A 21,830-nucleotide genomic window follows, 5' to 3' on the forward strand; every position below is an offset into this window, starting at 1 on the left:
TTTGGCCCTGCCAGGAATTCTGTAAACCAGCCCACTCCACGCAATAAATCCCTTTAGGTGTAAACTGGGCAGAGCGTATTCTGTTGACTCCAATAGACATTGATGAAGGGGCAGGGGATCAGAAAAAGCATTAATTCTGCACAGCACTTTAGAGTTCACAAAACTCTTTCACATACATCATGTCATTGGGTGCTCTTAACTACCCCACAAGGAGAGCATTCTTGTCCCCACTGAACAGATGGGCCTACTGAGGAGAGGCCAAGAGACCAACTCAAAGTCTCACGGTCAGGGAGCATCTCAAGACTCAACCCCAAGCCCTCAGATTCCAGGTCCAGCACTGTTCTCTCTCCCCATCCTGCCTCCCTCTCCTAATGGGCTGCCATATTACAGCACAGATGAAGGAGGGTCTGGGGCTAAGATGGCCCTAGAAAATGAGGCAGCACAGAGAGATGCAGAGTCTGGAGAAAGACTCTTCAGTTTGCTTAAGATGAATATGCATCTTCCTCAAACATCTCTACCCACTGATGGCGGCCACGGGGCTGCTTAGGCAAAGTCTTGGGGTCTGAGCACCCCGAAGCTTCTCTCCTTTCTGCCAGGCTATGGTGGAGGGAGGGAGGGAGGAACAGTGGGTCAGGAAAGGCAACCTTCCAGGCTAGAGCCCTCTCTGTCACCCCAACTCTGTCACCAAAGCCCCTCCAGGGTCCCTGTTCTAGTGTGTGTGTGGAAGGGGGTACGCTCGGTGTTGGTCAGAGAAATAAAGTGGAGGGGACCCAGGCGACCTGAGAGCACTGAGGCTTTCTCCAACGCGCATTGCCGTTCCAGTTCGAGCAGCAGCAGTGGCCCGAGGTTGTCTGGATGAGAAGAGGGACCAGCAGGGGGCTCCGAGGGCCTTTCCTCTGCCTCTCTGATGGACAGCAGCTTTGATCCTGGGGTCTGAGGCTCATAAATAATGGGTGCCCTGGGACTCCTCCAAGGGCGGCTGGCTGACAGGGCCGACTCGGCTGCAGACCTGGCCCCACTGCAGCGGGTCCTGACGGGTTTACGGCCAGCGGCCGACAGTAGTCACCTCAGATTTATCACCCTTCTACGAGGGCAGAGGGAGCTGCTGAAGGCTGCCTGGAGCCCTTCAATCACCATGATGGGAAACGCTGCCAGAGGAGCAGAGGGCAGGTAGGCAGGAGCCATCCTGGGGCCTTGGGCTTCCTGCTGGCTCCTCGGGTTACAGTCCCTTCCAGAGGGGAATTTACAGCCTGGAGCCCAGCGCAGCTGAGTAGCCCCCGGGGAAGAAGCCAGGAGGGACTGCAGGAGCTGGGCCAAGGGAATGAGGGTGCCCAGTGCCAGCTGGGCAGGGCTAGGCAGAGCCACTGGAGGATGTGCAGGAACCCAGCACCCAGACTGCTGGCCACTGTGAGTGGGAGTGGCTGTGACAGTGAGGGGCAGCTTGCTGCCACAGCTGACACTACATGTGTGCCCACCTGGGCAGTCCCACCACGCTGGCAGCATATTCATCTGCGAGCAAGTCTGGGTGGGGTGATCCCATGTGTGCAGATGTCTGTGCCCTTTCTCTGAGTGTGTGTCTGTTTTGGGGTCTATACCAGCAAACAGGTGCACACGTGCAACGAGGCCATGTCCCACTGTCCTCGAGCACCAGGCTGGGTTGATGTGCCCATGAATTAGTATTGCACCTGTGGGCAGGTGGGGGCTAGGTCAGGACATATTCAAAGGTAGTGGGTCCCTGTCCGCACCTGTCCACTGGGTAAGTCTGGGTAAACACAAGAGGAGGAGGACAAGGAGAAGAGCTGCTGGTGGTGTTTAACAGAAGGGCAACTACCGATGACTGAAAGAATGGGAGGAAAGAGAAGGTGGGCAGGGAGTGGGTGGAGAGAGACAGAAGGAAGACAGAGGGAGCTAAAAGGAAGCTCCCACATGTCCACACAATGCAGCCAACTCGGCCCCAAATGTGATCCAAGAAAACAGGAGGGGAAGGGCAGAGAAGAGGGACAGGAACAAACGCAGACAGGACAGGGAGAGGAGAAAGGTGACTCAAGAGGGGAGGAGCAGGGTGAGGCAGCCAGCGGGAGCACCTTCTGCTCCAAAGGACCCCAGCACCCGGGCTTGGCAGCTGTTCTCGCCTCAGCCGTCTACTTGAGCAACAGCCGGCTCGGCAGCAGGACCCTAACCCTGGCAGGCAGCCCTCTGGCCACTCCTCTGCCACAAGCTGGCAGCCACTCAAGCCCAGGTCAGAGCACAGGGACAGCGACGCAGCCCAGGGCAGGGATCTGCAAGGCAAGCATGCCACCTGGAAGAGTTTACGCAGAGAAGGGGTTCTCTGTCCTCAGACATACATGGGCTGATGTGCACATGCAGGCACACTTGCAAAGCCCAACTGCCACCAAATACACAAATGTGCGCACACACATGTCCATTCCCATGTCCCTATGTGCGTGTCCTATGAACACCCCTGTCCTGACTATATGAAGTATCACTTGAACATAGCAAAGCTGGTCCAGGCCACTCCTTCCTGCAGCCATAGTAGTTTCTGGGCTTGGTCCTGCAAAGTCCCTTTCTGTCCTTGAATTTTCTGTGTGGGATCTTCTGGCCAGGCTTCCTAGGCCAGGCCAGGTCAACTGGACTCCAGCCGCCTGAAGTCCAAAAGGCAAGGTCTGGACCTGGACACTGCAAGTCACACAGAGCCAGAAGCTCACTTCTGCAAACCTGGCTCTGCCACTGTCGACATCGCCCCATAGGTGTGAGGTTTTGGGGGGTTGTCTACGTGTTTGTGGGGGTGCACCTTGGTGTGTCTGCATGTCTGTGTATGTCTGGGTGTCATGAGGCTGCCAGCAAGGAGAGATGCTGGGTGTGCTGAGCCAAGTGACAGTCCTCCAGGTGTGACATGCGGACTCCCTGGTGTCGGGAAAAGTCCTTCAGGTGCCCTTTGACTGCCCCCCTTTCCCATCCTTCACTGGCTCAAATGCTACCTCCCCCTTGAAGCCTCCCAGAGACTCAGCTAGAGCCACCACTCGCCTATGCCCCCATGGCTTCTCGGCTGAACGTGACACTTTACTTGGTTTATTACCAATGATTTCATACATACAAAAATATATAACGACAAAACCAACACCTGCTGTGTGGACAGGCTGCAAGGCCACCATGTGGTGGGCCCCATGACCTCCATCCCCTGGTGTCCGGGCCTTTGTGAGATCCCCTCTGAATGTAGGCGGGACCTGTGACTTGCTTCTAACTATTAAGTCAGGCATCCAGGGTCCCTGGAGTCCCTAGAACACTGTAAGTTCCCCCACTTCTCCAACATCTGCAAGAACTTTCATCCTCAGAGACCATTCCCTGCCCCATCATTCAAAACTATGTGCCAAAGCAATGTCCCCAGCTACCAACATATCACCACGTCTCGTGCCTGTGCTGTGGCAGGAAGTTAGGGGCTTCCCTGAGCCCCTCCGCTGACCATGCAGCAAGGGACGGCAGGGGGCGGGCTCCTCCCTAAACACCTTCTCAGGGAGACAGGGCTCCTCAGCTACCAACCTAAATCCTAGCACAAAGCCTGACACACAGCAGGACCACCATCAACGTTTACTGATGGAAGAATAAAGGATTGATGAAATAGTACATGAACAGGATGCTGTTTCCAACAGAAAGGCTACTTTGCCAGGGACCAGAGTACTGAAGGTGTTGTCCTGCAGGTGGTGCAGTAAGGAGCTGGGAGAAGCCAGGTTTCTCTGTGGACAGGAACACAAAGCTGGAAACCTGGATGCGGTGGCTGTTCTGGGATGCCCCCTATTCGAGCGAAGTTGTTACCTGTAGGGACCTGTGTAACCTTTCACGGTGGGAGAGAGCAGCCACGGAGAATTAGGCGGCAGAGCCACATGCCCAAGGCTGCAGTTTAGAAGGAGCGCCCTCCTCATTCCCATCGTCCCTCAAGCGGTGACAGCAGAGAAGGGAACAGGGAGCTTCCAGCTGGTTTTTTGGCACAGGTTTAAATCTGAAATAAGGTGAAATGGGGCACAGGGAAGGATCTCCAGGCAGGCAGCTCAAGAGCTAGGGGTCTCTGACAGAAGAGGGCTCCAACCCATCGCTGGAGAGGGAAGGGCCCTCTGCCCCCAGCTTCCCAACACACCCCCACCTACTGTCCTGATACCTGTAAGTTCATCCACTAGGGGACAAAGCCTGTCACCCCACACTGAGAACATAGTTTTGAGTAAAACCTCCCTGGGAGAGGTAACAAACAGAAGCAAGTTCTCGGGAAGTCCCAATGCCGGTGTGTCCTCTCCTGTGCTCTGTTCTTGTGGGGAGGGGGAGTCAGCAGTGGGAGGCAACCGGGGCACAGAAGGGCAGAACAAGTTTCCTGCCTCCCATTCTGGGGCTGGAGTCATCCTCCCGTGCAGCACTGGGGACAGAAGCAGTGGGGGTGACCGCTCTCAGCCAGCCCTGACACTCCCACTAACTAGACAGAAAACAAGGTTTCCTGGTCCTTTGTGCCAGCTTCTCAGCAAGAGGAATAAAATGGCTCACTTACTTTTATCGCTTACAGATTTCCCGGGAAATGGGCTATTAGTTCCCCTAATGTAAAGATAATAGGTGCTCGTCCCCCTTGACAAATGGCACAGCTCCAGCACAAAGCACTCACAGAACCATTGGGAGCCTCTCCTGGAGAGGAAGGAGGGCCTGGGAGCAGGATCAGGACCTGGACAGGAACCAAGGAGAAGGCCGGGGCTCCCCGACCCCCAATCTGTGGATGCTGGCTGCAGACACCCCGGCCAAGTCCTTGTTGCCCCAGGGAGAGGCCATACCTCACATAGCCCACATCCTCAGACGCCCTGACTTCCCTCTCCTCTTGGCAGAGGGGACGGGGCTGGGGCATTGGTGAAGGAGACGGTCGTTAGCTGAATGAGGGTGTCCTTCACTCTGGGGTGGGGGGGACAACTACTACTAAGCCAGCTTACAGAGCCAGAGACAAGGTTTCTGGGGTCTCTCCCTGCCATTGCTGCTGACCCCACCCCCAGGAGCCATCACTCTCAGTTGTACCGTCTTCATATCCAACCCTCACAGACACAAATGGGCTAAGTAGATACTATTATAACAATCCCCATTAACAGGGGAAAACCCTGAGCATCAGAGAGGTGATGGATGTTAACCAAGGTCACACAGCAAGGCAACAGCGGAGCTAGGACTGGAATGGACGGAGGCCGTAAGCCGAGGACAGAATGCCTCCCAGAGAAGTGGGCTCTGCTTGGTCAAGACACTGCCCATCACCCCCTTTCCTCTGTCTCCATCACCTAGGACTGACATGACCACAAGAACAGCACTTCAGAGATTGGGTTGGGGGCAGGCTCTCAGTGAGCTCCCTGCCCCCTCATACAGAGTGTGTGGGGGTTCCTCAGCCCTTGGCAAGGGCCACTCTCTCTCACCAAGAATAAAGGGCCTGGCTCTCTTGTCATCTGTGGGGACTGGTACTTCAGGCTGAGCCCAGGCCCTGTGGGTGTCGCTGGTGCCTGGGCATTTAGTCTCACAGGTGGGCTCTAGCTTTATGTGGCTGCTGTATGAGCCTCATTTACGCCCTGTTTCTTCATCTGGGCTGCATGCTCTGTGAGAGCAAGGACCCCGACTGGTACCAGTTTTGCTCCCGGGAAGCCAGGGAAGTGCTGGGCTGGAAATGGGGGCTCAGTGACATGGCTTGATTGATGAGACTTGGGGCAGGGGTGGGGTGGCTCTGTCCATGTGTGTGACTGTGTAAACAGCCTTTTCTGCCTAAGCCTCAGTTTCCTGCTACTCCTGATCTCTGTGTGTCTCCCTGAGAGCTCCAGGCCTGGCACACAGGAGGTGCTCTCCTCCCACTCCCACCTCTGTCATCTCTGTCCCTTTTGGGTGTGGAAGCACAGCAGGCAGAAAGCATGGACAGCCTCACCCAGAGGGCAAGAGGCAGCTACCTGACCCTCCTCATCTCTTGACTGTCGGAGGTCTTGGGGGTAGGCTCCATGGCCCAAGGATGGAGGAAAATGAACTCACATTATCTGTCTGTCTGTCCCAAAGGAGAAGGAGGGTCTGTTTAGAGCTATGGAGACTCTGAGCCAGGTTGTTTGCTGATAGCCTGGGGGGTTGCTGGGCATGCTCGGGCAAAGCTGCTCAGCCCAGGAGGGGTGCCCATGGGGAAGTCAGAACCCCTTCCAGGGGATGGGGATGGAGGTGGAATCATTCCATGTTTTAGACGGGGAACCACAGGCCCAGGAGGGGACAGAGGGCTCCAAAATCTCTCCAGCTGCTCTGAAGTTTCACAAAAGGGTGAGGATGTATCTACATCACAGGAACTCGTGGGGACTCGCCAGGGAGCACATGAGGGTGAGGCGGGGTGAATCTGAGCATGCAAACAAGTAGGACGGGCAGTTTACTGATCAGCCTTCCCCTTCTCCTCTGCCTCCTGGTCTGGGGGCTCCGAGGTCGTGGCCTCAGGCTCCCTCTCCGCTGCAGGCTCCACTAGGGGCTCCTCAGTCAGGAGGTACCGTGCCAGCTGCTCCAGGTCCCCCAGGCTTATCCTCTGCAGGCGTTCTTCATGCTCCTGCCTCAGCACCTGCAGCACTGCCTTGGTGTCCTGGGGCCCAAAGTGTTTGGCTAGGACCCGGCGTAGATGGTGCCACAGGGGATGGGACTGGTGGGCCTCCTCCGGCACTGACTTCTCCAAGGGCCGCATGATGACATTGATGGAGGCATTGGGCCCGATGCAGTAGTCAGAGAGATGCTTGTCATCAGCCAGAAGCTGGCCACGGAAGAGCAGGTGCTGCTGCTCCTCGGGCACCTGCAGCTGCTTCGACACCAGCTTCTTCAGCATGGCCACGCTCTCTTGCCCCGACACCTTCAAGCTGCATCTCCGGCCCAGCAGCAGCTTGACCGTGAGGAACATCGGGTTGAGAGTGGAATCAGGAGGCATCCATGCTCTGGCAGCTGCCCGAGGGTTAAGGGGCCCTCCAAGAGAAGATGGCTGCTCCCTGTCAATGCAGGGCGGTGGTCCCAGGAGGCCAGGGCCCAGCCAAGGTGGGCAGCCATTGGCTGACGCACAGTGATGTCACAATGCTGCAGGAGGGCTCACTTCCAGAGTGGGACTTTAGGAGAGTTAGAGGGGCATTTTGGTCACAGAGCATCCTTTTTCCATGAGAGGAGGAAGGAGGGGAGAAGAAGAGAAAAGGAAGGCCAGGAAAGAAAACACAGGACCTGGAGAAAGCAAAGTGAGATAGGGAAAGGGAGGAGCCAAAAGGATGGGGTGGCAGAAGGCAGCATGTCCATGTTGATTCATCGACACGGGTGTATTGGGTGCCTCCCCTGGGGAGAGGTCGTCTCACAATGGGTTCTCTCTGCCCTCGTGACGCCCTCAGTCTAGTGAGTTGGCTTACACTGATCAAGTGTTTTCTTTCTGTCAAGCTCTTTACATGCTCTCTTGGATTGGGTGTCCCAGAACTGGACCCTGAGACACAGAATTGAGTGCACGTGTTTAGTTGGAAGGTGATGCCAGGAAGTGCCAGTAGCAGGGTGAGGAAGAGAGCGGGGAAGGGAGAGAAGCCTAAACTGCATTCATGAGTAGGTTGCTTTTGTGGGCAACTGGGTGCCTTCGATCCTGCTGGGCTCCCTGGGAGGCTGCGAGAATATGCCTGAGTTGTACCCCTGAGAGGCAAAAAAGCTGCTGGATCTGTGTGCTCTGACTCCTGCCTTTGGTTCGTGGGCGTGCTGACTCCTTGGCTCCTGTGGCCTGCACAGATGCAGAGCGTGCTCCTGTGACCAGAGCAAACTCCTGGGCAGAGCTTCCCAGGTGCTGGCAGCAAGAGGCCATCAGGTCTCCAGGAAGGCGAGCACTAGGGGATAGGCCTGGGCCACCAACAGCATCTGCATCACGGGCACTGCCATATGGAACCCTCACGACCTCTGAGGAAGGTACCGCCGCCTTCTCCACTTGCCAGAGGAGACAACGGAGCTCAGCGTAATCCCGTGGCTAGCAGGCGCGTCTGAAACATCTGCTCGGTGCTTCTGTGTGCCAGGCACCAAGCCGACACCAAGCCGACACCAGGGCTCCAAGGGGAATAAGGAAAGGAATAGCAACTTTGGTGTCAGCAACTTCCGTTGCCTCAGCAGTTTCCAGTCCAACTTGTTGAAAGTCTCCTGGATCAAGCCCTCGTAGGTCTGTGTATTTAAGCCTCTGAGGCGGGTATCACCATCTCATTCTAGAAACAAGCGAGCAAAGAGAAGACCTGGCTGGCGTCCCACAGCCGGTGGGGTGGTTTTGTCCTGAGCTCTCCGTGCTCCCTTGCTGTGCTCAGCAGGCACCTGGGCCTTCCTCTCCTCCTTCCTCTCTCTCTGCTTTTCCTTCCTCTCCCCGAGCCTGGACTACACTGAGTGATACCGTTGCCAGCATCCTTGAACTTTCCAGACCTTGCCCTTCCACGGCACCCAGCCCTGCTCCCCCGCTGGGGTGTTGCAACCTCTACCTCTTCCTCTGGCACTGCCAGCCTTGGGCAACGGAAAGAAACACCCATGGATGCCACAAACTCAGTTGGCCCTCCCTCCACCCCTACCCCCAGGTTCTCACTCTCCGGAGGTGACCCAAATTCTAGTCCATAGAGAAACTAAGCTCACAAGTAAGGAATTTCCTGACATCTTGCCCATTTCCCCACCTACCCGTGTGCTGCCCCAATCCAGCTGCTCCTGCTCCTCCTCCTCTCCCCTACCAAATGAGCCCTCTTTTATTTCCATTCTTCCTTGGAAACATCTCCAAAATCCACCCCTCCTCTGCATCTCCACTGACCCCAGCACAGTTCAGACTCTCACCCTGCTTCCGCCCTAGCCTTCCCCACCTTGCGTCCTCCACTCTAGCCACACTACCTACCACCCTTCAACTCATCCTTCAAAACACTGGTTAAAAACCACCTCCTGGGGCCGGCCCCATGGCCGAGTGTTGAAGTTTGTGCGCTCCGCTTCAGCGGCCCAGGGTTTCGGTGGTTCGGATACTGGGTGCGGACATGGCATCGCTCATCAGGCCACGTTGAGGCAGTGTCCCACATGCCACAAGTAGAAGAACCCACAACTAAAATATACAACTATGTATTGGAGGAGTTTGGGGAGAAAAAGCAGAAAGAAAAAAAAAAGATCGGCAACAATTGTTAGCTCAGGTGCCAATCTTTTAAAAAGAAAACCACCTCCTCCATGAAGACTTCCCTGCTTTCCCCAGTCCTGGGTGCAGGTAATCCCACCTCCATCTGTGCAATCATTACTCCCCTGGGACATACCTGTGTGGAAGCACCCAGCACTTGTCTGTGTCTCCCTCACTGACTCTCGGAGGCAGGGAAGGGGTCTTATCCATCCTTGTATTCCCCAGCTCTAGCACACAGAAGGCCTCAAATACACATCTGTTGAATGAAGAAGATAAAATTTAGACAGGCTGAGCCACGCAGGAGGATGCAGGGTCCAGAATGGCAGGCTGTGGAAAGATATAAAACCGCCCGTAGCCTCTCTCACCCCCACCTCCTCCCCTAGAGAGACGAAAATCCAAAATTACATTAAAAAAAAAATCAGAAAGTGATTCCAATCTTTACCAAAGGATCTTCTATAGTATTCTTTAAATAGCCAGCTCCCTTGGTGCATTTGAAATAAGATAGAATTTGCAAAAGTGCATACAGTATGTGGGGGCCTGTGGACTCCGTGATGGCAGGGCAGAGAGAGCCAGGGGGTGGATGAGGTTTCTGTCAGGCCATCTGGAAGCTTTGGAGGGGAGGATCCTGTGGTGGACAAGCTGTGGGATGGACAAGATTGGGGGCATACTGTGGGAGATGCCCAGAGCAGAGCTAATCCAAGGTGGCTTCCTGGAGGGGACTGAGGTTTGAGTCATCTTCTGCAGGAAACAAAAGGAAGGGGAAATGGGGAAGAAAGTGGCCAGTAACCTCTTTTCCGGGCTAAGGAATTTCTGAGGAAAAGGGCAGGAGCCAGAGTTCTGAGCTGGAGGAAGATGAGAACAAGCCGATGCCTCCAGCCTCTCCTCCTGAGACCCTCCCACCCAGCTGGGCGCTGCCCAGGACGCTGGCAGCTGCCGGGGAAGACACAGTGGGCCTGGACTTCTAGAAGCACACGAGAGCCATAGCTCGGGCTCCGCCCCTCCAAGGCCAGTGGTCACTTGCAGGCAAGTGCCCCTGTGACAGGGATTTTCAGGGCCACAGCTGCTGAGTCACGCTTTCCAAATCAGGCTCCCTGGTCTAGAGAGCCCCAGCATCCCAATGGGCGATGAGGACAGAAGCTTCGGAATTAGGGGCGTCCCGGGAAGCTGAGAGAGATGGTCAGCCGTCGACCTGGCCTCTGTGCTGGGAGCTCCTGTTGCCTTCCCCAACAGGGACAGTGGGGGCACCTTGCTGGGCCCTCAAATCCTATTTGGAGCCGGGAAATTTCATAATTTTTCCCAGGTAATTGCTTGCCTTAATTATGCAATTAGCTTGAGAAAATGTAGTTGTATAATCAGAGCATGCAATCAGACAATGACTGCCATAAGTGGGGAGATGAGCGGGAACGAGCGGGTTTTGTGACTCGAGGGAAAGGAACGAATGTGTGCAGAGAGAACATTGGAGAGTGGCAGCTTGCACCCCTCTTGCAAACAACAGCAAATGTAACTGTGTCCTTGGGAGACAAGCACAGTGTCTGCAGGAGGTGGAGTCGGGGGGACAGGTGAGTGAACACCAGGTGCCCGGAGCCCTTGGCAGTACTCCTGAATGGGCTGACTGGACACTGGTATGCCGAGGGCATGAATGCCACAGGATAAAAGCCATGTGTCCAGCTGCAGCCTCGGGCCTGCCTTGAGCAAGCGGGCTCGTGAGTCCCATCTGCCTCCTCTCAGAGCCCGTCTCCCTCGCAGGGTCACTGTGAAGGCCGAAAGGGGCAGGTCATGCCCCGAGGACCTAGCACAGTGCCTGACCCAGAAAGACATTCAGTGTATATTTATATAAACTTACAAATGTAAGTGTGAGCTCTGTCACCCTCAACTGTCAGGGGAGACCCCATTGCACCTAGGAACGTGCCCAAAGCGAGACTCTCCACAGGCGGGGTGAGCACACCCTGGTTGCACGGGTAGCCAGCCCAAGGGCTTCAGCCAACTTAGCCAGTGATGGAGAAGAAGCCGCCCAGGATGCCTGCTGACAGCCAGGGGGCTCGGCCTGCAGGGGGTCTACAACCACGCCCTGGGGCTGCATGGTTCATCAAAAAGATACGGCATGACCTCTGCCCACCTCACTCCCTGGGCAAGTTATCGAGTTATTGCACTTTACTAACGTCAGGCTGGCCTTCCAGGGTGGCTGGGGGAGAAATTGAGAGTCAAGAAAACAGAAACAACACTGGGGGCAATGTGAGAGGAAGAAAGACAGAGTGACAGAAACAGCAAGGGGGGAGGGCCCTGGAGAACAAGAAGGCTGAGCGCAGGAGATGCTCAGAAAGGGAAGATGCACAGAGGGCGGAAGGGAATGGGGTGAGAGAGAAGGGGCAGGACAGAGGAGCAGCCCACAGTGCAGAGGGAGGAGGGGATGAAAGGACACTGGGGCCAGGAAAGAGAATAAGGAGCAGGAAGGAATTGTTAATGCAAAAAAGAACAATAAATACCTCCGCCGGCTCCCTGCCCAGAACAGTGCCCCTCTTCCCCTCTCCTTACAGGCCGGAAATGGTTCCCGGGAAAACTTTGGCAGAGGAAGTGGAGTCCAGGCAGCTGTTCATCCACAGCGGGATTGAGAGCCTGAAGTCGTGGTTCCAGCAGCCCCTGCCTCCTCCTCCCCACGCCAGCCCCATCATCCAACAGCATTTCCTGAGCACCCACGGGGTGCATGCGCCCTGCAAGACCCTCGGGGGAAGAGAACTGCTGAACAGGCAGGTGGATGCTGGCAAGTCCCCGGATACAGGCCGGGGGCAAGGTCTGTCCTCAAGCCACTACGGTGCTGTGAGACCCACTCAGCCTGTGCTGCCTCCTGTAGCTGTCACCAGGGACCCCTGCCCAGGGGTCTCTTGGGGCTGCTCTGTGCCCAGTCAGGCCCAGCCCAGGACAGGACAGATAGCTCTTTAGACGGCCCCTACCCCAGGCTGCCCTCCACAGTGCCTGGCACACAGTAGGTGCTCGGTAGGTAAATGAGGCCCACTGCCCGCCCTCATCCACTGGCTGGCACTAGCTGTCTAGCAGCTGCACTAAAGTGGGTCCAGCGCTGCTCCAGTTGGAACCCCAAAGCCCCTTCCCACCAGATCTTAGGGAACTGAGGCTGAGGTAGACAGGCCCAAGCCTGGACGGGCAGACCCCAGGGGAGCTGGAGCAGAAGGAGGGCATCAGATGGCATGGGGTCACAGGAGCCATCCCAGTCCTGCCCTCGCTGACTGTGGGTGGGCCAGCCTCTCTCCAGGCCTCGGTCCTCACACCAGACAACCTAGGCCCTGCCCTGCTGTCCTGGAGAAGTCAAACACGGGTTGGGGGCAGCTCAGAAGCCCAGCCCAGAGCCCACACGGGACTCAGACACACCTTCTGGAAAACCTTGTGGGGCTGCAGCCTGCTGTGACCACTAGATGTCACTGGTGACCTCCCAGGCTGGCTTCAGCGACCAATGCCAGCCAAGCGGGCCTGCGGCCTCCTCCCTCTTGGGGCCTAAGCACACAGGAATGGAACAGGGTCCAGAGCCTCATCCGGAGACCAGCCCCCTTCTCCCGCAGACTGCCAGTCACCCCCACCCCACCCTGAGCTGGGTGCTGTGCCAGGCGCTGAGGCAGGAAGAGAGGATAGTAAGACGAGTCCCTGTGTGGGGGGACACACACACATAAACCCATCATTTTGGCATTATTTGTAAACCTTACGGAGGAGGGAAAGGAACTCCTGACTACATCAGGAGGTGGGGCAGGTCAGAGGCGCTTCCCCAGGGAGGGCCCCTGGGTGGGTCTGAAGGAGGAGGAGGAGCTGCCCCACTGAACAAGGCAGGAGGGGCGTCCTGGCTGGGGGCCCAGCATGCGCAAGCCCCTGTGGAGAGTGTGGGGCTCGGTGCGGCTGGAGTACTGAGGATGGCAGGCAGAGACAGGGCAGGCAGAGGGGGAGAGACAGGGCAAGAGAAGACAGAGAGGGGCCAGCCACCTTCACGGAAGGGCTTTCCGCTGGGCCCCAACTTCTCTGAGTTAAATACGTCACAACCTAAATGCCTGAAGTGCACACAGGAGTCCAGAAGGAGCAGCCCACAGCTACTGCTCACTCTCTCTTATATGCGTATGCACAAACACACACACACTCTGCCACCCTAAGCCGAATCAATGAAGGGGCTTCTTTACTACACTGTCTCTGAGCTCTACCAGGGCTGAGAGACAACAGGAGCCCCTCCCTCAACCCCGCCAGCACTACACTGACCAGAATGAGTTCTCTGCTCCCTCAGCGCCTTCTCTGGGGAGCCCTGGAGGGGACACTCCCCATGGTGTGGCTGGAGGCCTCATCTCAGTTAGGGGTACTCCAACCGAGATCCACACGGGGCGTCCCCTCGGCCGCCTGCACCCTGGGCTGTGCAGTTGCAGCTGATAAAAAAATAGTCTGCTTCAGCCCATAGCTGTGTTACTGTAACGTTCATTTAAACATACTAAATGTGCTCTGAACTTTAGCGTAGTGGTATTATAAATGCTCAGGGAATGGGAGTCAGCGAGATGACGACTCAGACAAGGGGCCGTTGGCGAGCCCTGGGAATCAGGAGAAGGCTCAGATCCACAGGACCCTGGGTTGGTTACGCACGCATGCGTCCATGCTTGCATCCCACAAGCATTCCTTACACACTGAACACGTGCCAGGCGTTTGCAGCAGACTGTGGGGAGTAATCTGCTCTGCAGATTTACCAGGATCAAGAGGTCATACTCAGGCTGGACTCGGACTTGGCAGGTGAGAGGGCGGAAGCAGTTTTCTTCAGTCCTAGAAAAAGGGACAGGTGAGAGCAGCTCAGGGAAGAAAACTTTGGGGCCGGCCCTGTGGCCGAGTGGTTAAGTTCATGCACTCTGCTTCGGCAGCCCAGGGTTTGGATCCTGGGCGCGGACATGGCACCGCTCACTAGGCCATGTTGAGGCGGCGTCCTACGTGCCACAACGAGAAGGACCCACAACTAAAATATACAACTATGTACTGGGGGGATTTGGGGAGAAAAAAAAAAAAGAAAACTTAGGCAGCGCCAGCCTTTGCCAGCTCCTCACTGCCCTTCAGGGCAGGACAGAGGGCCTAACTAGGAAAGGCCTTCTTCCAGGCCAGCTTAAGGAAGTCCTCAGGGGGCTGCGGGTGACACTCGCTCAGATAGTGTCAGAGGCCCAGGGAGGGATCTGTGGGGCCAAATAGGAAACTGCCTTCCTCACTTGGGGCCAGGCAGTGGGGAGAGCTGCAGGGCCCTGGTGGCTGAGGCCGAGGCTGACATGCCAGGCAGGCAGAGTGTTACGAGGAATATTCTGGTTCATTAGGACTGGTACTCTGTAACTCATGAGGTGTCCTCCAGCTCTTGAGTGCTATTTCCCTCTTGGTTTCCTTATAAAGTACTTCCTGAGAAATCTGTAATCTTGTCTTAGTTGCAACAATAAGAAAAAAAGACTTATTCACATCTAAGCCAGATTCAATGGAGAAGGAAGGGGCTCCTGGGTCAGGCTAAACGGTGGCAGCTACAGAGAATGGGCTGGGGTGGGCACCTCCCCAGGAACAGCTTTGATGAATGCTCCCTCCCTCCAGGGATGACTGCTCCTTTGAAGATCTGTGTCATCAATCAGAGTGGCAAGAACCCTCCACCATGCAGCAAAGATCAAACATGATGCGTTAAAAGTGAGGACAGAGGAGGTGCCCGCCGAGCTCTGCCCCGAACACCTCCTGCTCTTGGTCTTGCAAGTCCACAGCCGAGTCTGGATGGAGAAGCCTCTGGCCACTCTAAAGATGCAGCCACACTGATCCCACAGGTCCAAAGAGGCCCCTTGTTTCTCCTGGAGAGATGCCAAGGCTGATCCTTCAACAAGGCAGCTTGTGCCATCCTTTCAGCCTGACTGTCCTTGGATCAGATTCTTGCCCATCTGCCCCCTTCTCTCAGTTGAGCTAAAGGCAGGCTCCTGCCAGGGAAAGTGGCATGTAACCAGCTGCATGACCTTTGCCCCAAAGGATGCTTGGACCAAAATGGAGGTACAGAGGGAAAAGAGGGAAGAAAGGTAGGAAGAGACCAGGTGAGACCGAGCTACCTCGGACACGGGCTTCTGTTAGAAGAGGGAGTGAATTACAGCTGAAGAAGGCAGCTAGTGAACTTGGATTTGATCTGGGCTTGCTTAACCCCAAGGAGGCCTAACAGCCAGGTGGGGTGCTGGGCTAGACAGATTGCTGGTTATTGTAGTAGTTGATTCTTGCTCTTCCAGAGGGGAGCACTAACCACAAGCAGCCAGTCATTAGAAAAGGCTGGAGCCAAAAGCAAGAAGGAGAAAAGGCTAATCCAATCAACAACTGATCGCATGTCCCTGGGAGCAGCATGGGCTGCATCGACCAATGGAAAAACCCAAGCCCCATCAGGGGCTGCCTCAGCCTCCCTAGGAGGTTGTCAGAACTCCTTCAACTGAGCCATTCCTGGTATTGAAACCCAAGCAATGAGCGCTGGACCAGCAGCCTGAAATCCCCGCTGATGGCCCTCCCAGGGTCACCAACATGGGTTCAGGAACTTCTGCCGTGTGTTGCCTCCTCAGCTATAAGAATATCACACTGGACTGACTACACTTTGTCCATTAAGTCCGTCCCCTAACAAATGTTCCTGGGCCTCCTAGACGAGTCAGCCCTTACTCTCACTCACAGGGATCTGATTAAGAGTTAAGAGTCTGGAAAGGGGCAGGGCTTATGGTCAGGCAGGGAGTGCAGAGCAATGGGACCAGATGGAGGGTGGCATGGCTGGCGAGGGCAGTATGTGGGCTCTTTGCCCTATAGAGGACTCAAGAATGTCCAGGCAGTCATGAGCCAGCTGTCAGCCTGCCCTTCCCTTGGCCTCTCCAGAATACTGGCCCCATTGACAACTTAACACCCAGCAGAGCCCTGCATCTCAGATTCAGCAACCACTGGCTTGCGGCCATCTCTGGCATTTGTAATTGGCCTGGGCGCAAGGTCCTCAAAAGAGGCCTGGGAGGCAGTGGGTAGGTGGCCAGGTCATGGGAGGGCCGGATTGAATGGAGGCTGAGAGCTGCCCTAGCTCTACACACCAGCTTCCTGGCAGGATGGCAGCTACCCATCAGATGCCAGTGTCTGTCGGGAGTGGAGCATCTGCAGTGACAGCCCTAGGGCCAGGAAGCAGGGTGTGGGAGGCATGTGAGGCGATGCTGGGCTCCTTGCCAGCTCAGAGCCCAGATGGCAAGAGGAAGCCTCCAGCCTGGACAGCTGTGGGGAAATGCAATAGAGGCCCTTGCCTATGGGTTCTGATTAAGTGTGTGTGCTGGCTATTGGGTCTTCAGCCCTGTGACCCTCTGGCCTCTCAGCTGGGCAAAGGCAGAAGTCCTGACCAGGCTGGGTTCTCTGCCAGACAGGAACCAATGACCTAAGAATAGGGCCTGGTGGGAATCCGTGAGTTGATGAATAGGCTCTTCTCTCCAGGCTGCTTCAGGGTCACAAAGTGGTTGGTGCAGGAATCTCCTGAGCTGTCCAAAATCACAGTGCATCCTCTCAAGCTCCCACTTATACCTGACCCCCGCCCACCTCCTTGTAAGGACATGGCTGGGGAGAAGGGTGAAAGGGGATCTTGGTGCAGAAGGATTTAGGATAACATTTAGGGAGAAATTGCTGATATGAGCCTGGGATGCTGCTTCCTGAAAACTTTTAGCTATAAAAACTACAACCCCTGTTTACTTGAATCAAATCAGACGCAAGGTTAGCTAGAAGCAGGGAGTTGGGCAAGATGACCTTCACAAGCAGATGACCTTGACAAGCCTTCATGGTGACCTCAGGCAGAGGTGCCTGGACAGAAAGACCCCTGCCCTCTTGTCCACCAGGCCTCATGCTAACGCAACGAGAAAAGGCCAACTGAGATGTAAACCTCATGTTCTAACCAACAGAAGAGTTGATCAGGTGCTCCTGCTGCAGCCGAGCCCAAGGACCCCTGGGTTGTAGAATCATAGTTGCCAGAGGGAAAGGGAGCTGAAAGAGCAGGCTCTGCCATCCCCATCAAAAGACTGGAGTTCAGAGAGGTAATTTGCTAATTTCAGCCCTATTTCCGAGGGGTTTCCATGCCCCTGGAGCTTGAGGAGAATGCCTTCCAGGAGAGCAGCTGGCACCAAGCCCAAGTAAGTGGGGCAGGACAACCATGGGGAGCTGGGTGTGCAGAGTGGTCCCCAAGGCCCCAGCCAAGTTTCTGGGCCCCAGATGAAGAGTGAATCACTGGTTCACCCTGGAGGAGAATAGTCAGTCACCTCGTAAAAGTTTATTTTTATACATGTCTGATCTATTTCACATCCGCTCAGATATTTTGACACATATACAGGAAATGTAACTTTCCCCCATATGGCAGTGTTTGGTTGGCCAGACCTGGGGAAACTCAATAGGGTCACAGAGGAACAGAGGGGAGTTGCAGCGTCAGAGAAGAATGCCAGAGGCCTGAGGCCGAGATGGGCACCTGGGGCAGGCAGGCTGGGGACAGGGGTCACGGCGAGGTCAATGCAGAAATCCCCCTGCCTGGGTACGGAGTCCCAGGGCCCAACGCCTAGGAGGCTGAGTGTGCTCTGGCTGCTGCTCCCCAGGAGGGATGCGCTGAGGATGAAGCGGTCCAGGAGAGAGTAACCAGAGAGAACAGTCCAGGGCATGTGGCTGTTTGAAGAACAAAGACAAGTCGGGTCTGAGACGCAAAGGCAAAGATACCTCGGACATCAGCAAGGTATCTCAGCAAAGGAGCAGGGCTTTCCCCGACATCCCAGCATCCTGGCATCCTGGCACGAGGAGATGAGGAGACCTACAGCTCAAATGAAACAAAGGCTCTGGGCTGGGCACTACCCAGCTGGCCCTTCCCCAAGTCACTGAACTTGCATGGACCTCAATTGCCTCATATAGAAATTGCAGTTGATATTACCCAGCTAGGAGACCTGGAGGATTCAAGGAGAGAATGCATGTACTGTTTCTCCAAAGGGTCTGATAAAGGAGAAGGGCTGGGAAAATGCTGGTTCTCTCTCTCTCCTGAATCATAAAATGGGGAGGATACTGGTATGTCTTGTGCAGGGAGGATGAAATGGGAAGATGTGTGTGAACCACCTGGCATAACACCTGGCTCCGGGGTGGCCAGTGAACTTGGTTCTTTCCTTCAGTTCCGTTCAACAGGTACCGAGCTCAGAGTCCAGAGAGAGCGATCCCATCAGGTCTTCAAATGATGCTGACAGGCCCTGGAGGGGTGTGCTCGTAGGATGGTGCGGAAGAAGAGGGAGCGGCTCCTTCCCAGGGGCCCCTCCCCCCTGCAGACAGTCAGAGGAGTCCTTCTCAGCTCTCCCAGAGAGAAAAGTAAACCCGTGCAGCTCATCATTCCAAGAGGGACAGTGGGCCAGAATAACACACTGATTTGGAGGTGCTTTTCTCTCTCTTTTTTTTTTTGAAGCTTATATTCATAGGCATCGCATTCCTACAGGGTGCCCCAGGGAGGCAGGCTAATAGATGGGCATCTCTAACTCATGGAGTTGAGATGTGGGCAGAGCCCTGCTCTCTCCCATGACCCCTTGATGCTCGCATCAGATGCAGGACATGGGCGGGTCTCGCTGTGGAACAATCTCTCCTAAAAAAGCCATTGGGGTTGTCCTAGTCCTACATGCTTAGAAACCACACAGGCAGCCTGGACTCTGCCTCTGCCTCTGCCTCTAGGGCCTGCTTCCCCCAGTTGTAGACACCGCCTACCTGCAATATGTCACTGCCTTGGTCACCACGGCCCTGGGGGCTGGTTCAGGATCTCCAAGACCAAGGAGGAGCCTCATTGTCCCTGCTTGGTAAATGGAGCTTGACAGCCAAACCGTAGCTTAACCGTTGCTAAGCCGTAGCCTTCCTCTCTTCTCCTCTGGGACCCAGAGGGTGGAAGCCCCAAAAAGCCCGGGGAGTGTCAGTAGGTGGAGGTTGCACTTGGCCTCACCTCACTCTGTTCTCCCACCCACCTCCCTGTAAACCCTGGCGACACAACAGGAAGGCCCTTTAACTAGCACATAAAAGTGCTTTGGGCTTTCAAAGGCCCTTACTGTGTTTACAGGGGGCCCAAGACTTTTACGGGCCATTTCCAATTCCCCTCCCCCAACCTACTGCTGCATCTTGGTTTCTAACTGTGTTGTGGGAATTGTCACAGCCCAAGCCAAGTGACCACAGGACAGGAAGGAGGATGAGAGACCCCTGAACCTGGGAGGCAATGATGACTGGGCAAGACCAGGCTGGCCACCCACCTGCCCACCCTCTATGGGCCTGGTAGTGTGCTCAGAACCCCTCTGATTCACCTCTCTGTCCTGAGAGAGTACAAAATCAGGACTCACAAAATTATTCACCAATCGGCTGATTTGCAGCCACAATAACTGCAGATCAGTCTTGGCAGGGACCCAGCAAACACCTCTGATGGGCAGTGAGGGCCCTGTCCTAAGAGATATTCAGCCCATTCTGGAAGTGGCCAGGCAAGCGAGCTGTCCAGACCAGGATTCAAACAATGGATCTCTAAGATCTTGTTTAGCCCTAAAAGACTGTGAAGCTATAGACTTCTAAGGATTTGGGGGGAAGAATTATTAAGAACATATAAGAAAGAATATATTAAGAATTATTAAGCATCTCTCCAATGCAGAGCTGGGCTTCCCCAGGCCAGAGGCCTCATGGAAGAGCCTGGGGGAGTTTTTCCCCACCTGGGCCTCCGATCCTAGCTGGTGCAAAGATCTGTCTGGCTCTAAGTGTGTGGGGGGTGGGGGTGGGTGGCTTCTCAGGCTGGGAGCTGACAGAAGCCTGGTGGCCAGGAGGAAGAGGCCAGGACCTCCACCTGCTCCCACCTTCTCCTGCCTGGAGACCTCAGCCAGTGAGAAATCCTAGCCCTACAGGCTCCCAAGGCAGACACCAAGGCCCTCACTGGGGTCTAGCAGCTGTCGCCTCTCTCTGGGCCCCTGCCGGTCCTTCCCCTCTGCCCCCTCCCTTCCTGACTCTGTTCTCTCTGTCTAGCTCTTTCTTTGCTAATTTTTTTCTTTCTGGCAGTTTTTCCTCTCCCTCCTCATTCTTCCCTTTTCATAGTCTTTGGTCTCATTCCTATTCTCATTCTCCAAACCATTCCATTTTGTTTTGATAGCTTCTTTCTCCCCCTTTTCTTCCCATCTTTTTATTTGCTCTAATCATACTCTTCCTTTCTCTCTTGGACCAGATTGTCTCTTCACGTCTCATTTACCAATGAAATCACACAATTTTAAGATTCAATAAACACATGCTATGCACAGCATCAGGCAATTTCACATTTATTATTATAGTTAAACCTCACAACCATTCTCTGAGGTTGAGTTTGCTCCCATTTTACAGGTGCAGAACTGAGGCCTGGAGAACAGACATGATTATCTTAGAACCGCACAGCTATCAGATGACAGATCTAGCATTACCTCCACCTGCCTCCTGTAATAACAAGAATAATCAAGCTTCCTATAGTAGCAGCATATAGTATAGTGCCGAAATAGACAATATACAGTACAGCGTCAGATACCATCCACAGTGTTTGTGTTCGAAGCACACACATCTGTATCACAATCCTATGAGGTAGGTACTCCTACTACCCCCATTTTACAGACGATGAAACTGAGGTGCAAAGAGATTCAATAACTTGTCCACGGTCATACACCTAGGAAGTGGCAGAGCAAGATTCAAAGCCAGGCACTTGGCCTCCAGACTCCGCAAGCACCATCACTCGACAATCCCGCCCCTCCCCACTCTACAGCAGGTGGTCCCTTTATCGGGAAATTCAGGGTGGTGGAGGCACGGCCTCTGGTTTAGACAGTAACAGAGTTCTCAGAGGCCTGTGAGCCTTGCCCATGAGAGGAGGTGTCCACAGCATGTGTCAGGGTCCATGTGTCCTGAGAAACTCCAAGGCCAGTGCTGAGGAGGGACGTCACAGGAAGGGGTCGGCTGAGACAAGAGGATCCTGTCTTGTTTCCAGACTAGAGACAATAAAGGCCTCTATTCGGAGCCTCTGACCCCCCAGCCAGCTTCTCCCGGAAGGGCCCCTTGTCCCCTTCTGGGAAGGCCCTGGAGAATGTGCCCTTCCTCCTGACCCCGCTCTGGGAGCGGCAGCTGAATCTTGCTCAAGGAGGGCCCCATCCACTACAGTCCGGCTGAACCCCACTTGGACCCATGGCCTCCCCAGCCACGGGGGACTTCTTGGGTACCTGGTTTGGCTTTCCCCCCGGTATATCGAGGAATGTGCTTCTGTCATCCTATCCTCCCTCCCCGATCCTAGCCCAGCGCAGAATTGGATTAAGAACGAAAATATGAGCTGTGTTTGTTTTAATCAGCTTCAAGACATGGGGGCTTTTAAAGGGAAGGCGAGCAGGCCGGAGCTGGCCCCGGGGCAGCCAGGCTGGGCGGCGATGCCATCCAGGGGTCAGGAGCATGCTGAGCAGCGAGTGCATCGGCAGGTCAGATCCTGCAGCAGATAAGGGCTGAGCCAGAGGACATGGGGGGCCGAGGGCTGGGGCTGAGGGACGATGAAAAGGATGGGAAGGAGGGAGGGAAAGACACAGGTTTCCCCTGACAGCGCAGAGGGGCCAGGCTGCCCACAATCCCCATGCTGGAGTGAGGCGGGAGGCTGAGGGAGCCTCCTGGAGCCTAGAAGAGCCAATAGGGAGTA

At 55.2% G+C, this 21,830-nt stretch overlaps 1 protein-coding gene and 1 long non-coding RNA gene across 6 annotated transcripts in view; one reads left to right on the top strand and one right to left on the bottom strand.

Moving 5' to 3' along the window:
- Positions 1-21,830, bottom strand: part of UBL4B (ubiquitin like 4B) — a 63,271-nt gene that overhangs the window by 15,597 nt on the left and 25,844 nt on the right. For 4 of the 5 annotated variants that reach the window (XR_011536749.1, XR_011536748.1, XR_011536747.1 and 1 more), the window contains one exon: positions 9,279-9,398. Coding sequence is in view for 1 of the 5 variants with exons in the window: in XM_070607868.1 (XP_070463969.1) it covers positions 6,395-6,934 (540 nt within the window). In the remaining 4 variants the exon portion in view is untranslated. Of the gene's footprint in view, positions 1-6,018; positions 7,282-9,278; positions 9,399-21,830 lie in introns of those variants that run through there. The other variant, XM_070607868.1, reaches the window with a different exon arrangement.
- LOC139081609 (uncharacterized) lies at positions 7,120-20,687 on the top strand. Its single transcript, XR_011536751.1, has 6 exons — positions 7,120-7,229; positions 9,887-10,442; positions 11,677-11,886; positions 14,732-15,195; positions 18,307-18,560; positions 20,513-20,687. It is a non-coding gene; the product is annotated as an uncharacterized lncRNA (long non-coding RNA).

Source organism: Equus przewalskii, unplaced genomic scaffold, assembly GCF_037783145.1.
Source record: "Equus przewalskii isolate Varuska unplaced genomic scaffold, EquPr2 ChrUn-13, whole genome shotgun sequence".
NCBI classification, from domain to species: Eukaryota; Metazoa; Chordata; class Mammalia; order Perissodactyla; family Equidae; genus Equus; species Equus przewalskii.